This window comes from Brachyistius frenatus, unplaced genomic scaffold (assembly GCF_029030835.1).
Source record: "Brachyistius frenatus isolate BFR_SWC_R1_liver_20210118 unplaced genomic scaffold, ASM2903083v1 Contig_4, whole genome shotgun sequence".
NCBI classification, from domain to species: Eukaryota; Metazoa; Chordata; class Actinopteri; family Embiotocidae; genus Brachyistius; species Brachyistius frenatus.
The window spans coordinates 3,940,516-3,959,948 of NW_027210603.1; the positions used below are offsets into that span (position 1 = coordinate 3,940,516).

At 41.3% G+C, this 19,433-nt stretch overlaps 1 protein-coding gene across 8 annotated transcripts in view; it reads left to right on the forward strand.

Annotated features, from left to right (window-relative positions):
- Positions 1–19,433, forward strand: part of dlgap4b (discs, large (Drosophila) homolog-associated protein 4b) — a 116,188-nt gene that overhangs the window by 71,690 nt on the left and 25,065 nt on the right. For 6 of the 8 annotated variants that reach the window (XM_069711365.1, XM_069711382.1, XM_069711374.1 and 3 more), the window contains 5 exons: positions 613–661; positions 14,695–15,965; positions 16,113–16,327; positions 17,854–17,955; positions 18,715–18,865. In XM_069711365.1, the coding sequence (XP_069567466.1) occupies positions 14,769–15,965; positions 16,113–16,327; positions 17,854–17,955; positions 18,715–18,865 (1,665 nt within the window). In that variant the 5' untranslated portion in view covers positions 613–661; positions 14,695–14,768. The remainder of the gene's footprint in view (positions 1–612; positions 662–14,694; positions 15,966–16,112; positions 16,328–17,853; positions 17,956–18,714; positions 18,866–19,433) is intronic. The other 2 variants (XM_069711398.1, XM_069711426.1) reach the window with 1 other exon arrangement.

A 19,433-nucleotide genomic window follows, 5' to 3' on the forward strand; every position in this document is an offset into this window, starting at 1 on the left:
ATAGAAAGCTGTCCTAAAGCACACTGCTGCACACACACCACCTTGTGTCCAAGTACCAATCAAGCTTTTCTGTGCGGACTCTGTTATATCACACAGGATAAACAGTGAGTGGACGACTGCTTGCACAGGTCCGGGGTGAAAAGAGCTCTGATCCAACATTGTCATAGCTTCTGTAACACATCAGGTGTTTCAAAAGTGGAATATGGATGAGTGGGAGACTGCTGTGATTGAAATGCGCTAAAGCGAGTCTGTGCCTTTGTACTACGCTCCAAGGTGTGGGAGAGGAGGAAGAGGGAGAAAGTAGGGCGCACAAGAGTAAAGTCAACAACAAGGTGGAGCTGCTCGTTACTTTGTTGGCCTGAGCCTGTACACAAGTTTTCCTCAGGCGCTGGTTCTCAATCAGATTATTTTATCCTGATTTGCAATGCTGCATGGCAAAGCATTATCCGCAGCTCTGTGTGCGTCTGCATGTGTGTGTTTGTGCGCGTGGGTGTGTAACTGTCGCAAAATAGCTCCAGTTTTTCTTGTCAGTTAACGAGTAAAGCATGACTTGGCTGTATGGGTTCATAACACACATAAACGCTGACACAGTTTTCCTTGTATCTCTTCCAGGAAACCTCCCCTTACTCAGACCGAGGCTTCTGAGAAATGAGCTGCCAATGTAAGTCCCTTGGCTGACCTCAGCTGGTAATGTTGCTTTTAATTTAATTAAACTGAATGAATGTTATAATTGAGTACACAAACAGTCGTGCGTCCACAGAGTCACAGCCTTGAACCCCGAACTCTTAACTCAGGATTCAGCGCTGCCATCATTCACGAGCAGCTAATTGCTATTCCCTGCAAACACACTGATGGGACTTCAAAGGATGACTCACTGCTGGAGAAGCCAGTGAAATTCAAATTTCAAACACCCCTTTCCCCCTGCATTATGCTATGGACTTGCCACTTCTGGTTTTAGTTTGTCATCCCAAGCACAAGGAAGGCTTAAGGCACTATCAATAATGGATGAGGATGTGAGACTTTCCAGTGAGTTTTCCTGAAGCTTCTGTGCTTGCATTTAAAGCCTGGCAAGACAGGCGCTCTGGAAACTGGCATTGTAGCTTTGAAGCGGTTTTTGAGGCAGTCGGGCAGTGCAGCTCGCGACACAGATAAGAAGCTGCAACTTTCAGAGGAGCACCGCAGATGTGAACAAGAGATTTTAGGTAGAAGTTTGCAGACTATTTTTTTCATCGTACTTTCGAGTCGATTGATTTTTTTAAGTAAACTCCAGTCGATATAACAAACATCCCCTTTTTTTTTTATTATGTTTCTACGAAATTGAATCCTTAAACCTACATGATGGATTTTGTTTGTCCAGTTGTGCACAGTTCAATAAGCTGCATACCGTGTCTGTCAGGTTTTGCCTCAATGTGAAAGACTTTGTGGTTCGGTTCAGGATAATAACCTGGTGACCACAGGTAACCCTGACCGGGTTAGGCACAAAAAACAACTTGGATAGGAAAAGATTTCTGTCAAGAAATCCACAAAGGTGAATTATCTGCAGGTATACCACTGTGATTGACCAATTTAATCCAATGTTAGCATCACATTATTTATTACTGCAGTTTTGAATTCTCTTTTTTATTAAATTGTGTCGACCACTATAATTTTTTTGGTTATATTTCAGAAAATTATATTCATAACAATCTATGAGCCAGAAATAAGTTTAAAAACAGAGATGAGGTGTGACTTTTAGTGCAGGTCTGGTATAACTGTACACTGTGATAATTAAATTACATTAAATTAGTATAAAAATAGTGGAAACGTGATTACAATATTTATATCATTGAACTTTGTGTCTGTAAGATGTTGACATTGTTATTGTGAGCACAACCTTTGTAACTTGTAAATCTACCTCTTCATTTGAATGGAAAGTTTTAACTGTGTCTATAAAACTGCAGAAGTTTCAATGTAAGGATTATATCCCCAAACTTTACCACTTCTCACATGCTGCCACATGTTCGGTCTCAAGCCACAGTCCTTCATTTCCATGCACACACACACACACACGCACACACACACACACACACACACACACACACACACACACACACACACACACACACACACACACACACACACACACTGGCAGGTGTAAAAGATAGTCTTTGTAATTTCTCTCTAATATTCACATCCGCACTTCCTATGTCTCACATACACACACAGACATGCATTAGCAAACAAATATAGTTCTTGACATTCAGACACACATGCGCACTCATGAACAGACAATGCTGCAGATCCACACACAGACACACACGTGCACACACATTGCACATATTTTCTGCAGAAACAGGGGTGCTGCCAGCTGTGCTGCTGTAGTTAGGAGATAACAAGAAGCTCCAATCACAGGTCTCCTCTCTATCCATCCCATAACACCCCTGATGGGAGTCTCCCTGGGGTGGAGGAGGATGAGAGTGTGTAGCAGACATCACATTCACAATAGGCCATGCTAGAGGTGTTAGAATTGGAGCTGGAGGTTGCATTTGACACCAGCTTTTGTACAGTAACTGGGCACAAAAGGTGCAGCGTCTCTTGATAACAAATTAATCACACAACGTTCACTGTGGCGGATTTCCTTTTTAGGTCAAAGTGAGACAAGTGGCATTTGCCAAGGGATAATCAGATCAATGGTAGCTTCACAGAGCAAAGACGGAGAGGATGCATCCACAATACTGAAACACAATGTTCAAAACTGAGCTCTCTCTGAAGGAGAGAGGAGAGCGATGCTGCTGCACTGGACAGCTGTGATTGATGCTTTACTCTCTCCGAGCTGTCTGAGCACAAGAAGAAAGAGACTCTGGCCATTTCCCTGAATCACCGTGCACAACTTCTTTTGTCTCTTCACTCCTGTTTTGTCTCTCTACACACTTTAAGTGCTCATCTTGTGCTATTATAAGGCCTTCTCTGTGTGCAGACAGTAAGAAGCAGGCATGGAAACACTCTAAAGTGCTCCTACTGTCCCACGCATTGAATAAAAAGTGTGTATCACTTACAAAGAACGTGACATGTTTTTGTCCCATTTACTGCTCTCTTTAAGTGCGGTACACAAACAGATTCAAAATGTGATATGATCCGCCCTATTTTTATGCCCATTTCTTCTTTGTGATACCTAAAAAGCAAAAAATAAAATGTTGGTTTCCCCCAGAGATGAGCTGCGCCGCTACCTCTGCAAGAGAGAAAACATTAAATATGTCTGTTATACCAGGACGAACTCGCTCGCAAACGCAGCCCACTCACTGCGAATATCACATGAAAAAATTAATTAATGTCACTCTGTGTCACTATGTCAAGGTCAACATCCTTTCTGACTCAGAAATCCTATCAGCAGAGATCCACATTATCTGCTTTACTGCAGTTTAACAAGGTAATGAGTCTCAGTGGTGATTTTCAAACCACAGAAGGAAGGAAACCTCATGGGAGGCTGTTGATTAAACAGGCTTATAAAGTAGTACAATGCCTCTAATTTGTGAATCACACCCAGAAACAACAGACCGATATTTAATTGATTACAGATTGTCGAAATGCAAACATAGAGCTGAATTATTGTTCCTTTGGTTGGAAAATACGATTCCCTTTTCGTTCAATGCTTTTGTAACGTGCCATCCGTTTTTCTGTGCATAACTTAACCAAAATAAAACAAGTTATTCCAGGTCATTTAAACAAAACAAAAATCCAATACATCTTTCACCTGTCTCTTGTTAAACACAGTTGTCCTATTTTCTACTTTCCCTCTGTGTACTGAGAGAGTAACATCTTTTCCCCGGGGGAGTGTGTTAAATCCACAATTCCACGGGTACTAACACATGAATGGAGCCATTTCACCTTCCCAAAAGGAAGCAACTGGATTTGTGTTTTTATGTCGAATCTTTGATCCAGTTTGAGTTTGACACTGCTTACACAGTGCAGAGTAGGTGATTAAAGACAGGGTGTCAAAATATATATATGATGAAGACTTATTTAAGCTGAAGCTCTGCAACACAAGGTCCCGCAAATCAACTCCATCAGCTACAAAGACTGGGAGCGAGTTATCCTAAACTGCAGGAATATTATCTGAAAAGTAAATATGTCCTTTGTGACATTGTGATCTCAAGTTATATTCTGAACACAGTGAGTGGGGGTGAAAGTTGATGTTGGTTTGAAACCTCTGGCGGTTTGAAAACCAACTGACAGATCTGGTGCAGTAGTTTATGCCCCCTCAGGAGATATATTTGATAACCGTTTGTATCGCGATCGTTATTGCTCAACGTACTTGCCTCTATACTCTGCGTGTTACTGGGGGACTCCACCAGAAGGAACGCCAGAGAAACACTGACATATTTAGAACATACAAATTTTAGTAAATGTTAGGCTGCTACCACACTCAACTAAGACGATGAACATTATACCTGCTAAACATCAGCATGCTAGCATTCTGCTAGCTCATTGTGAGCATGTTAGCATCCGGACAATTAGCACAATCCACCACTGAGTCCACCTGCGGCCTGGCAGAGATGCTGGCTATCATCCCATTAGTGTTGTTTCTTTCTAACAAACCTTCAGAAACTAAACTCTCGAACTCATAACCAGCCACTAGTTTAGATTTATTCTGTCTGCTTTATGCTAAAGAGGCAAACTACATTCCTCTTCTCTTAGCTGATATTTCAGCATGATATTGCTTTTAGCACAAGCTGAGCTTCAGACATTCAAGTTGTCAGAAATCCCTCCCTACTTATTATATAGTGCCTTTCATTCACTGACAGCCAGTTGATTTAAGTGTCCGCTTTATGGGTGTGTAAATGAATGCAAATGTAAATAGCTGCTTTTTTGATTTGTATCCAGAATGCAATGCATTACATTTTGTAAATTGCATCTCTACTGCCGACAGTGATACTGCAAAATTATGATGATGATGATGATGATGATGATGATGATGATGATGATGATGATAAGTAAGTGTCTGAAATGCTTTTTTTTTTTTTTTTTTTTTTTTTGACTGACCGAGTAAAAGAAGTACGTTATGCATGTCCAAAAAAATGTATTCAAATTTATGGATCTTAAATTAAGTATTTATCCCTGCGATTTGTATATTCATGCCACAGTTACACTCTGAAATATATTATACAATTTTGTAAAGTGTGTTCCACACAGAGGTCACATGTTCTTTAGTACATGTGACCAGGGCAACAACTATATGGTGTGACAGCTGTAGCTTTTGTCTCCTAAATGTCATAGCTCTGCATGATATAAATCAGTATCTATACTCACCATCTCCGCCCGTCCTGCTGACTTTATGACTGTCGTCATGACAATGGCTCATCCCTGCGCCACTGACGGCTTGATAAGTTGACAGAGAGCCATTAGGGTATTACTGTGACTTCTCATGGGGGTTGTGAGACATGAATGCAGGATTGACCCACTTCAGAAAAAGGACCTCTGTCCTATCTCCCCCATCACATGGTCACCTCTCACATCCTGACAGGAAGTGACTTTTCGGTCTTCCCTCTCAGCAGGAACCCTCATTGCACTGCTGCTTCCTCTGTCGGGGGTGAAGGCTGTATGCATATGTTACACTGAACTGTGGCTAGTGTGTGTGTCAGGCCAAGGGCACGTTGACTGGGTGACGTTTTAAGCTTATCCTGGTGGGATTTATTGCTGTGCCGCGGTTGTTCATATTACAGGCTGTGGGTGACTGCTCATACAACGCAGCGTCTCACAGACAGCATAAGATGTCACTGAAACAAAGCTTTGGGGAAGAATTTAAGGCTTTCACATCAAAGCTTTCTGGTGTGACAAAGTTTCCTCTTCATAAACTATGTCTGCACTCTGGGGGTCAACCCCAGTTTTAGTTGTACTCAAAAACATGAAAATGTGGCTGAATGCTGACCAGGACTTCAAATTTGAATGCTGATTGATGTCATCTACGTTCTTTGCCATAGGTAGGTAGGTAGGTAGGTATATACTTTATTAATCCCCGAGGGGAATTTTTTTTATAGTTTATAATTAGAGACAAACTTGACAGCTGCAATTGGATGTGATGGTTTGAAATCAAAGAAGAGCCAACATACATGGTGAGGGTTTCTGCAGTACCTTCAGTATCAAGGATAATGGCAGGATCTTCTTTGAAGAAGATCCTTACTGTGTGTGGAACATGTTCTCTTTGTGAGAATGCATGTTTGAATGATGTTTTTGCATTCAAGCATCTTAAAATATGTGCATTCATAAATAAGAAAATGTGCTTATGTCTGTGTGTGTGCACCCCTCTCTGTCTGTCCGTCTGTGTTAGTCCTTCTGATTTGCCCTGAATCTAGACACAGAGGCTGCAGCTGGAGCCCACAACTGTCTGTCTAGGCTTCACTGTGTGCAGCACCCAGCAAGAGAGACACCCATCTCCATGTTATTCCCAAATCTAAAAATACACTTTAGAATAAAGTAGAATGAGGTCATGTCTGGCCACCATGTCTTTGGCATAAAATTGGGTTCCGATTGGATTTATCACAAGGTTACTGTTTGATCATTTCTGATGGAGCTAATTCTAAAAGCTAACCCACTACCTGGGATTTTTCTAGGACATTGTTAGCATGAGATCCAATGTTCTAATATTCACATGTCTATCCTGGTCATTGTAATCCCTCCTACTGCTTATACAGTAACAGAGGCCGCCCTCCTCAACAAACCCAGTGTCAAACACAAAATCCACAGTTTTCCACATTAAAGTTTTCTTTAATGTTCTTTCACAATCTCTTTTAAATGCAGTTTTGTGACTGATTGACAAGGGGTGCAGTTGTTCCTGAGCTTTATATTCCCTCATCCTATAATGCAAATTATTTTTTCTAAGTGGAGTTTCCCCGCATTTGTCTTCACACTTTTATTTGTAGGGGAATATCGATGCGTTCAAAAAATAATTTTATGTGTGACTGTGGCTGTGATAACTGTTGTAATGTAGGTCAAAGAGGAAGGTCGAAGGAAGTGGACAATACGTCAGCATATTGTTTTGTAGTTAGATGATATCACCCTTGTTATTATCTTGAAAGTGACCCCGGTTTATGTAGCTCCATTGTTCTGTGTTGTTTACCAAGTGGACTATAAAATAGATTGATAGATTTGTCGCTGCGGCTGCTCGAGTTTTTATTTATAATTTATTAATTTATTGACTCAAAAATGACAGACTGGTTAAGACTACACGATCTATTGTCTTAAAACCTGTTAAATCATTCCTGGTGCATTATGGGTGGGCTGCTTGTGTGTAAATATTGTGGCTAAACGCAGCGATTGAAAGTTAGCTTAGACTGTAAAAGTACTTCTGTGGACCTGAGCCATCTAACAATGTGATATTTCATTGACGTCTTGTCTTTTCACTTGCTGCCTCAAGGCCTTTTAGAGGTCAGCGACAGAATCACAACTACAAGCTGGTAGGTGTTGTATTTTGGCCATTTTTAGATATAGGACTTGAAGCCTTGAAGTCTAAACCCACTGCTAACATCTTATGATAATCAGGATTACCAATTAATTAATCATCTGTCCACTGCGGTGTCGAGGGGGAGCTGCTGTTAGGAGGGTTTTTTCATTCTCGAAAAAGCAAAACAAAAGTAAAAACAACACACCAAATCTCTTTAATGTACCAAGTTCAAAACCAGGAATAGTTTTGAGGACATGGATAGTTCCATCATGGTCGTCAGAAGCAGTGAAGTGGTGCCACTGTCTCTCACTGACTTCCTTTCTGGCTCACAGTCTTCAGAGATGGGCTAAAATGAGTGGGTCATCTATCACAACAGAGGGGAGAGCAGTAAATTTATAGCTGTGAAAATAGGCCAGAGCGCGGCACTGATGGAATAGATAGAGTGTAATTAGGACAAGGTTAGCTCGCTTTGCACACACGCACGCGCGCACGCACACTGATACACACTATTTATTATTAATGCCGTGACACACATACATACAAGTAGCTGTCCGTGTATGTTTGTGCGTGTTTGCTCGCGGACCTTCAGCACTCATTCAGTGACTGGCAAATGATTCAATTACTTTTTGCCTTGGAACTTAAAACAAAGAAAATCTCTCAAGTAGTCGTTAGCAATCTTTCTATTTTTGCATAAGCCTCACATATTCACGCTCATTTGCACCCTCACCCCTTCTTCTGGAATAATCACATGCATCAAACACTATGCTAACTGACACACATCTCCTCATTTAGTATCTGATTACCTCTCTTCTGCAGAAATCTTGTCTTGTTTGCTTTTTTAGGCGAAAAATTGAAGTCACAGTTCTTTTTTACCAGAACCTCTCTCTCTCTTTCTTCCTTCTGCTCGTTGTCTTTCTCTCCACTTACTGCTTTCTGCTCCTTATAGTCCACCCTCTCCCCACTGCACAGTTTACAACACATTTACTCATCTTCACACCTTCTCATTCCCTTTAGATTACTTTCATTTTCGCTGGCGTCAAAACCCACACCTTTCTCCCCATAGCTTTTTCCCTCACTTCTTTCTGTCCCTTCCTCCTCACCAGCAGTCTGTAAGCATTCGTCTGTCTTGTTATGTGTAACACACACTGCCTTTTAGACACAGCACACAACACAACACAACACACACACACACACGGCTGCCCCCCTGTCTTCGAGGGCACTGCTGTAAGCCTATGAAGCAGATGGGCTCAGCTGACTGACTGAGCTGTGCTCTGACAAACTGCCTCTCTGTACATTGTTGCTCAGATGAGGGGATGATGTCCTTTGCACAGTCTCTCATCTAAATCTGGACACCCACAGACTTCCCAATCTAGAAACTGGCAACTGGTCGGAAAATCTGGCTACTCGCAGACGACAACAGAGACAACAAGGAGGCTTTTAAATGCAGACTCGAGCAGTCGGTTATAATTTCAGAATGCTTAGGTTTGTGAATGAAAACACTGGGAGCAACAATTCTCACTTTGTCTTGGACCAGGGTCCCCATTTGTATTTGGAGCCAGGAAATAGATTAATTGACTAAATACTGTTATAATCAGAATGAATGAAATCCATATTTGGTACTTCTTTGTAGTCAATATTGACAGGCATGTGCTTAACTGTTAAACAAATAGAGGGATAGATTACAGGGAAACGACTGACTGCATACTGATACTCCTGTAATGATGAAACTCTATATTAGACATGAAAGCCTCATATAGTTTGGATTTTTATTTTTGACTTTTCTTTCAACCATTTTCATCCAAAGTCTTTCATTCCTCTGTCCTGTAGTATTCTGGATAGATCAGAGGGGCTGGAGTGTACATTTATTCATGGACTAATGACCTTGTACTTTGATATTTCCATTTTATTGGAGATTACTACTGTGCTTCTACTCCGCATTAAACTTTTTACTTCACTAGATTCATTTGACAACCGTGAAGACTAGTTAAGCTTAATTTTAAGATTTTACATTAAAAAAAAGAAATCCTATGATACGTTGTAAAGGATGAAACCAGTGTTTTCACGTCTTTTTGTCATCTCCAAAAACATATTTTCTAGCCGGGCTATGTTGTTACGTTTTAGATGTTAATCATCAAACAAAGACTGATTTTCCTTTAAAGCCTCTTAATACAGTTTGATTTGAACACTACTTTTGTTGCACAAACATGTAAAACACAATATTTTTATTTCACAATAAAAGCACAGATTTTTTTTTTTTGTACTTTCATTAATCATCTCAGTGACCTCAGCTTTATATCAGACAGGGGCCTAGGTCCTAAAATTATAGGCTAATATACCTATATATAAAGTAGTTAAAATCTGCTTCACTTTAATCCACAGTAGGATACTGTGGATATTAATGTTAAATGTAAAAATATATTCGTTTCCGGGACTATTTTTCTGCAGAAAAAGTGTTATTTTTGATGTTTTCAGTAGCTCTTATTAATAATACTTGCATACTTTTATCTAGGGAGGATTTGAATGGTTGCACTTGTATATGTCATGGAGTATTTGTACATTAATATTTTTTCTTATGTAAGTAAAGGATGGGAATACATGCTGAACCAATGCAAGTTAGCTGAAATCCTGTAACTTTGTGATATAAGATCATTAAAAAAGATATTTGCTTCTAGCTGTGGGATTTATTGCTTTAAATTATTAATCAAACAATATTTGACTTCCACACAGACCTTTTCATCCCGTCTCCAGTTTTTTTTTTCTTCCACATTCTGAGACTGACAAATGATTCAGTTAATTCTGACTTGAACAAGTAAATTATCCTAATAAAAACTTTTTCATGCTGTTTGAAAACAAAAATAAATAGTGGAACTTGGCAGAAATACAGTCTCGCTTGAATTGAGTGTGTCGCCCTCTTCTGGCCGCTGGTGTGAAGTGCCTGCATCTCGAAGGTCATGAATTGGACACAATGCCAAACACCCCTTTACCCACTGGAGGAGCAGATGGCAGCTCCCCGGTGCACAAGGCAGGGAGATGCTTCCACCAGATGCTCTGAGCAGGGTGTAAAAAGACACACAAACAAAGGCACATTAACGTTTGCATTTGTGAGCGCACACGTAGTATACATACACGCAGAATGAGATGCGCACACGCTTATCTGTCCAGCATCCAGCTAGAGGCTTGACCTGAATATTTTCATTTCACATGTCTGACGGTCACAATGCCTCTTCACATATATTATCATACATAACTGTGACGCTGGAGCAGGTTTATATCACAAGTGCGCACATCAGTGGTTATGATGCATTTACAGTAGCTGCCAAGTTCAAAATTATATTTGCATGCAGAGACTTCCAGGCATTTTTGAGTCATCCTGGTGAACGCAAGCCACCATATTACCCAACATGGGTGATAACTGAATCTAAAGGCAAGACCTGCTGTCTGTCTGTCTGTCTGCCTGCAGGACTCGTTGAACCTTTCTACTTTACCATTATCTGACTATAAATAACAGCTGGAACTTCATATGAATCGATACCATCATGATAAACTATAGGCTTAATTCCACGCATTAGTAAAAAGGTTATGAGCACCGCATATGAACATATTGGTTAAATCTCACAATATTCTGCTCTTGCCTTGTAAAAAAAAAAACCTTTGAAAGAAATGCTTGTAAAATAACCTCTACGAGTGTTTTATATTTTTGTTTTATTATTAACAGCTTCTTAATCTCGCTGCATGTTCTGTATGCTTTGCCAAACATGTTGCATACATCTTTAATTGTTAATTAAAGATACACTGCATCATTTCATGTACTTTCTATGTTGTTTCTGTGTTTCTTTCTATGTGTAGTTTCCAAAAACATAAAAATGTATTATTGCATTTGAGAGTGCCAGGCCAGTAAATGTTTCATCATTGCTCATCATTAGTCCTTTATTAAATACAGATGCATTGGAATGATCGTCCACCAAAAACAGGAAACGTCAATAAATAGACACATTTACAGTGATTTAATTAGAGATTGAGATCCTGGATATTTGTATATACACATAGGTCACATTAAAAAAAAATGCACATTTCTCAGTCACTGTTCCAACTTGTGTTTTCTTATTTTGGGGTATAATTATCTACAGGTATTGAATGTTGTCAAAAAAAGATTAAATGATAGAAATCTGTGGTCGTTTGCTCACAACTTGCGGTCCATCCTGTCTCCGTTAATGATGCAGCTATCGCATCATTTGGAGCCGTCCTGGTTGACACATTGAGGAGGGTATGCTGAGCTTAGCTGAGTGGCGTGTCACGATAGGATGTGAGGCAGTCAGCTAATGTGGTGTAAAAGGATTTAGAGGATTTGACCCTATCTGCAGATATGGCACTCACAGAGGCTCTGTTAATGATACTAAATGAGTCTCTGCCTGCAGAATGCTAATAATGGTGAAATGAAAGCCCGCTTATAATTTATATGGAGATTTTTTGCAAACAGCTAATTGCGGGAAGTGTGTAAATGTAATGTGTGTGTGTATGTTATCTGTAAAGTAACACACAAAACGTATCACTACCTTTTTGAAACTATGAAATTCAATCTTTGTAAATTGACCTGAAAATGAAGTGCAGTTTTTAAGTGGGCTGCTATATCATCACTTATTGTCTGTCTAGCAGTGCACTACAACATTTTAGTTCTTCTAGTTATTTTTGATTTCTTCAGGCTTCTAAAGACGCAGATGTTCGTGACCTTTTTGGGGCCCAAAGCAAAAGTCTGCCGATGGGCCTTCCTACCTCACCCGTGAGCCATTTAAACCATTTGCACAATGGGAATTTGTCATTTAAACGGGCTCCCCCAGATTTACATTTTTACATTTTAAAGTCAATCTTTGATAACTGTCAATCCATTGTTTTCTATCTGCATTAGTCCAGAGTTGTAACTAAACCCTGACTTTAGGGTCGGGTACTGAACTTCAAAACTTCCACACATCACCAACCGAATTGCTTTAATGCTTCCTATTATAAAAAAAATGCCTTGTCATTCGGTGTCAAATTTTGCTTGGCCTTGTGTCAGGGCGGCCTTGTCTGAAGACGGGCACAGAGATTTATAGCACTATCTTTCTCTGCAGTATTTTAGCAGAGGACTGGTTTGTTTTAGGGACCCTTTAACACAGGAAAGGAAGCGTCTATTTATAAACTATGGATTGATTTTCACTTTGATTTTCCGCTTTTAAAAATGGGGTAGTGGTCTTATGAGCTAAAAAAAAAAAAAAAAACTATTGACTGAGGTTGACAGCTCAAAACCTCTATGCTGCCTCAACGGGTAGTATTTGATTGAGAAAAATGAAATGCAATGCTCTTTGGGACATTTCTGCAATAAGAGTACCTGGTCAAAATTAAAGTGGAGAAATGATGGTTATTATCTGTTCCACCCCATAAATCCAGCACACCCCAAAGCAAACAGCAGTCAGCAGTTTTGTAAAGCAGCTATAGATGTATGTGTTTTCAGTAAATAATAGTTGGCCTGTCCAGCTGACTTCCCCTGGATAAATTAGGATGAAATGTACTGTGCTGAAAAGGAGATTGAGTTTTTGATAACTTTATTAGTTTTCTTCACATCGGCTGAACTCTGCAGCAACTGAAATAACAAGATATTTGTCCTTTTTTCCAATCTAACTGTAATACGCTTCATGCTGTCACACACTACCACTGCTGTTTCACATCGGAGAGGAACTAAATAGAAATGTCTGGTGAATGTATATCAAGTATCCACCAAAATATGCAAAGAATGATCTGAATATTAGCCATTTTATGGAAACATATTTAATGTGCAATAGCTAAGCTATAAGTGTTGAAGAAAATATCTTCCTGGTTACAGCCGCATGCTGCAGTAAAGGAAACATTCATTTCTGGGTATTCGCATAACCTGTAATTCCAAAGAGGGACGGGTATCCATAAAACTGAATTCACTTAACAGCACCAACAGAGATAGGAAAGAATGAGGCTGTCGAGTTTTGAATTGACTGTTAATAATGGTATCTGCCGAGAAGCGCAGAGCTCCTTTGGGCCAGTGGGAATGATAAATAAAATCAAAAATTTTAGAGTCACGACACTTTATTTATTAATATATTCTTCACAAGCCAGAAAATTTTGAAATAAGAAAAATAATTGAAAACATTCTTTTCTTTTAAAAGGTAAACGTCTCCCAGATCAGAGAAAAAGAGCTACTCCAACATTTTTAGAGTATCCGGTATTTAATATATATCCACAGGAGAAGAAACTTCATATCAGCCCATGAATACCGAAAATCTCTATCACTTTTGCTTCACCTTTACATGATATCCCTTCATTATCATCTTTCATCTTCCATTATGAGTAGCACCGGCATTGCTGCCTCGCCAGGCCGGGTATTGGCAAAGCTTGACGAGGCGGACAAGCAGGTGCCGCTGCCTAATCCTGCCACCCACCACCTGCTGGGCAAATCCTCTTTACTGGTTTCACTATGACAGTCTGCCCGCCGTCCTTGGCTCGCCATGCAAAGACAGGACAGGAGCTTGGTCACTAGTGCCAGGGATACCCACTGGAGGTGGGAAGAGGAAAGAGAAGGACCAGCGGAGGAAGAAAGAGGGAAATGAAATGAGAGGAAATGCCACAGGCTGAAAGAAAGGGCTCTCCTGAGGATTTGGCTTCTTTTCTACCACCACTAACCTGTAGGATATGCAGTGAGTGAGCCAGAGGCACCAACTGGTGCTATCAGCTATCATTTTTAAATGTACTTTTAAATATGTAGTCTTTTGTTGTTGTTTTTTTGTTTTTAAGGAAAGCCACAGTTTTCTAATATGACAGTTGGTGCACATAAATGGAAATGTTTGTGCAATGACCTTTTTTGGCCTGAATGTGATTAGACAGAAAAAAGGAGATGCTTGTTCACCCCACATATGGGGAGGTGTCTGGATTCACTGATGACTGTCAGCAATTGTTCCCTTACCCAGAATGTATGCTCTGAACAACCAGCTGCAGCTTGTCTTTGTTCCGCATGTTGTTTTTCCATCCATTTCCAACATTTTGACACAGATGTTCACTGTTGGAGGCAGTGGAAAACTGGCTCATTTACTGCACAATATTTTACTAACAGCCCTTCAGCTACTCAGTTTGTAGTCTGGCTGGGCACACAACTGGATGTGTTTGTGTGGCTGAACTGTTGGCTACTGCTGAGTTTGTTTGTGTTTTGTACATTACTGTATTAACAGGTTCTAAACCTTTTCTTTCCCTCTCTGTTGTGTTTTGGCTTTCTTTTCTAGGAATTACCTCCAAAGTCATCTGTCGTCTCTACTTGGCCTGGAGGTCTTCTAGAGGGTAGGACCTCCTGGCCATCATGAAAGGTTTGGGGACCAACCGCAACAGACACCTTCCTGATTCCTGTGACCCTTCCATAGGCCATTCAGAGGCCCTCTACCCTCAGAAGACCAGCACGCTGCCACGCAGCCCTTACCTGCTGAGCCCCGCAATGGACCACTATAGCACCATGGACCCCCAGTTTTACCATTCAGCCAACCCAGGCTCCCTTCCACCAGACTGCATGCTCCCCCTCAACAATCAGCTGTCCAACAGCAGCACCTTTCCCAGGATTAACTACAACTCTTATGACCAGTCCGATTTCTCTCCTCCTGGGGAGAGCATTGGGGGGATAAGTACAGGGACTATGGGGACATCCATGTCCCTGGGCATGGGAACGGGCATGAGCATGGCAGGGTTGAGTGGACGAACACCTATGATTACAAGCGGCTCAGCAACTATATCACATCATATGACCAAGAACCAGGCCCCAACCAGTCTCCTAGAGTTTGAGAAGCAGCTACCTGGAGGACGTGACGGATTCAGTACATTGCAGTTCCATCGAACGTCCGCTGCTGCTGCTGCCAAGCAGCGGACAGACAGTCCTGGTCGTATTCGTTACATGCTGCACTCAGTGCAGAAGCTCTTTGCAAAGTCCCAGTCACTGGAAAGTCACAACATGAAAGGAAATATCAATGGACGCTCTACTGGCAGCGGTGGAGGCTCTTCTGGCACTGAGGACGGAGGGAAGCAGAATCGAAGATCCAAAAGTAAAGATCGGGGTACAAAATCAGAGGCGACCGCCAAGCGAAGACCACGCTCCAACATGTCAGGTTACTGGAGTTCAGATGATTTGGACAGCAGCGATTTAAGCAGCTACCATAACACTATGGCCATGATGACTCTGGGGCGTCCAACTGGCCGTGACAGTCAGGGGGGTCAGAGCAGATACATCCACAGTGGCTACAACACCATTAGTTCTTCTAAAAGCAGCAATGACATGAAGTATCAAGCTCTTCCTGCACCTGTGGGTGGAGGAGGTGGTGGACTAGGTGGGACTGGAGGTTTGGTATTAAATGATAATGACTATATGAAAGGAGGGTCTTGGTCCACATTGACCATGGGCCAACCAAGACATGTGATCCAGAAGGGTTCGGCTACTCTGGACAGGTCCATGCTCAAGTCCAAGTCCTGCCAACAGGAACTAACCTGCAACTACCTGCAGGTTGGACGAAGGGTGAGTAGACCTCTCACTCTAAAAGTTACTTACATTCACACATGATCTACTGTATATACCTTCAAGAACGCCAAGACAGTGATGGGAAAGACTGTTAAAAAACAAACTAACTTAAGACTCCTTTCATCCATTCAATGGGGCCTTTAGGGAGATTGGAGCAGCACATTAGGCCGCAGCGGGGGTGCCAATGAAATCCCATGTCGGCGGATGCGGAGCGGAAGCTATGTGAAGGCCATGGGAGACATGGAAGACAGCGACGACTCTGAGGGAAGCCCCAAACCCTCGCCAAAAACTTCTGCTCGCCGCCAGAGCTACCTCAGGGCCACCCAGCAGTCTCTGAGCGACCAGCTACCCCCACGCAAGTAAGAGAACAAACTGAGACACAAAACTGCTTTATTATTCCGTACACGTTAGCGCTCAACAGTATGCTGAGGTACAATCCATGATCTAAAGAAAGTTAACGGTTAAAATATCAAAATGCTCAAGTCTTAAAACTCTTTTTAAAGACACTAACATCAGACAACCAGTAAGGCAAGATAGTTGCCTTATATCAGAGGTGTTTGTAAGAATTGCCATAAAACAGGCCTTTGTTTCCAGTCTTGAGGCACTGGTAAATATACAAATGTATATTTTCTTAATGTATAACTTGAAGGTTTTGGTATCTTGTATTTGAATATACTTAAATGATAAGTTACTATGTGGCTATATAAAGTGTTGATTTTCAGAGAACACCGGGACACTCCTCGGGACACAAATATGGAAATACCGATTTGCTAAACCTCTCAGCAATCAAATGAAAGTGTATAAACCACCAATTTCTGTGCGTACAGGAAGGAAACTACAACGCCCAGCTTCAACATGCCTGTATGCAGGAAATTACGGGCACACACAAGTACACACAGTCCCCGCTGTGCTTACTCACGCATAGAAGTGGTGTCAGACTCCCTGTTGTCGTCCACATGCCAGCCAGACTACTTACCTCAGCTGTGATTTACCTTCCTTCTCTTGGTCCCACAAAGCATCAGTCTAGCAAAGATAATACCGACAACATTAGTGTATTTTACACAGTATTTCACTGACTGTAGTTTGTACTAAACCAGTAAATCACTACAAATCAGCCTCATCTCTCTGACTGACTGAGAACGTCCCTCACTTGTCTTTAAATCCGATGCTTTCTAGAGTTATTGCAGAGTTATTGCGCAATATGTGATGCAGGCGCAGTGAGATGTTACTAGGTGACTTTTCATAAAGTGGCAGAAAATGCAAGCGAGCACTGTCGTGTATCTAATCAGATTTCAGAGCTTTACAAACAGATAGTACAGGGCTCTGAAGTGGCTGCAGCAGTTACACCTGCTGTCTGACAGAAGTTTCTATTTGAAAATGACTGTCTGCATGGATTTGTTATATAAATGTGTGAAATTGTAATTGTCATTGTATTCAGGTACATAAATACAGTACTATATGGTTGACTGTTAAGAACTTCTTGATGCATGAGAGTTATGTTTGCATTTACAAACTACAGCAAGAGAAAAAGAAGTGATTGCTTGAAGAATGCGATGATGGCTTTTATGGCTTGTTTTCGTGTTAAACTTTTCCTTAGGTTTTGGAGGTCGTGGTTTGAAAGTGTCTGTGCCGTAAATATGTGGGTATGACATATGTCTGGTTTTGATTAGAGACTGTAGAAAAGACTAAACAAAAATGGCATCATCTGGGAAAACATGGACCTACCTGCCAAACACACCTTCAAGTTCAAATCCCCATGTTTAGAAATTCAGGATTTATTCTTCCCTAAAGCGTGCTTGAATGACTAACCCTAATACCCCTGCCAATCCCTGATCGTGCCACCCTGCTCTCTTCCGGTCTGCGCCTACCTGATTGGCGTGAGCAGCAGAACCCTGGATTACATCTTGTTGCAGGGGGAGCTGGATGCCCTGTGGTCTCCACCCCACAGTGTGTCCTCTCTGCACCAGCTGGGCAGGTCAATGAGCAGGTCAGTGATAGGTCTGTAAATCACCTCTCAGGGGTGTGGTGCAAAACACTTGTGATTGGATGAGCTGTCATCAATGCCTTTGCACTGCCCCCCTCAGATGTCTTCAAAGTGGAAACTCCAAATGCCAAATTCATGCCCTGCTGCAAACAACTGCTAACCTTCCTTAAGCTTGTAAATACCATCTGTCTAGCACTTTTAGAAGAAAAGTAGCTGAGTTCAACACTATTCACATTAGGGAATGAGGGGACATCTGTGACCATAGACCATGGCATGGCACTATACTGACATGTTACTATCACTGTGTGCCAACAAAGAACATGTAAAACATGGTTAGATGGATTTTCTTTAGTCTTATACATAAACCTGTTCTTTGGTTTTGGCATCATGATGGCACAGAGAGCTGTCTACATACCTCGTCTGACATCACTGGCTTTGCATGCTCAGATGCTTTAATGACTGATGCTGAAAAAATTAGATGACATCGGAATAGAGACGAGCTTTTGGACTCATGATGACTCATAAATGAAAGTGGAAATGAAAGGTACGACTTGAATAACAAACTTGTCCTCCTTTTATCTCTCTTTCAATTCCTGGTTTTGCTGATCACTCATTTTCTCCCCCGATCCATGTTTCACGTCTGCCTCTCCGTCACGGCGTAATGACATCAACTGTTTTTCCATGAGTTTTCTTCCTTATATTGCGCATCCTCAACACGTCCTATTTGTCTTGTTTTAACACTGATCTTACTCCCCTTCCCAGCTGTCTTCCATCTCTCAGAGAGCTCTCCAGTAACCGCAGCCTGGACAACCTCGACTGCATCGAGGGTACGGGCTCCTCTTTGCCTCCCTGGGATGATGATGACTTCAGCCAGGTCTGCAGCACCTTGGGCAGACGTAGCTGCATGGGACAGGTCAGTGCTCGCCTGAGGGACAGACTGGGAAAAGACTAAATGTGGTGTTTGTGATCTGAGAGAATTTTAAAAATATATATTTTCAAGTTTCTGACCATTTGTGTCCCATTTTGCTGCATTAGCTTAGCAGATTTTTTTTTTTTTTTTTTTTTAAGTTGTTATGACTACATTTGTACTTGCTCATAATTTACATCACAAAGCTCTGAGCAAACCTTCTCCTTTCAAATCGGCAGTCATTTTCAAAGGTCTCTTTGTCTGCCCTGAGCTACGCTCATTCTCATAGTATAATTTGCATTTTTACAGATACAGCTTGAATGTCTAATGAAATGAGCTTTCAGTGAACAAAGAATCCATATTTTCCAACTGTATCTCATACTCATGTTTTAAAACTAAAGTCCAAATGAATGGCATTTGTAGTTTTAAGTCAAATTCATGTAATTGTATAAGCACTATTAGCTTTCCGGTGACAAGGTCGCTGAGATGATGAACAACTGTGCAAAGTGACCCTGATCTTCCTCCATGAAATGAAGCAGTGAAGGCCATTATTACCAGCTTTGCACCCAATCTT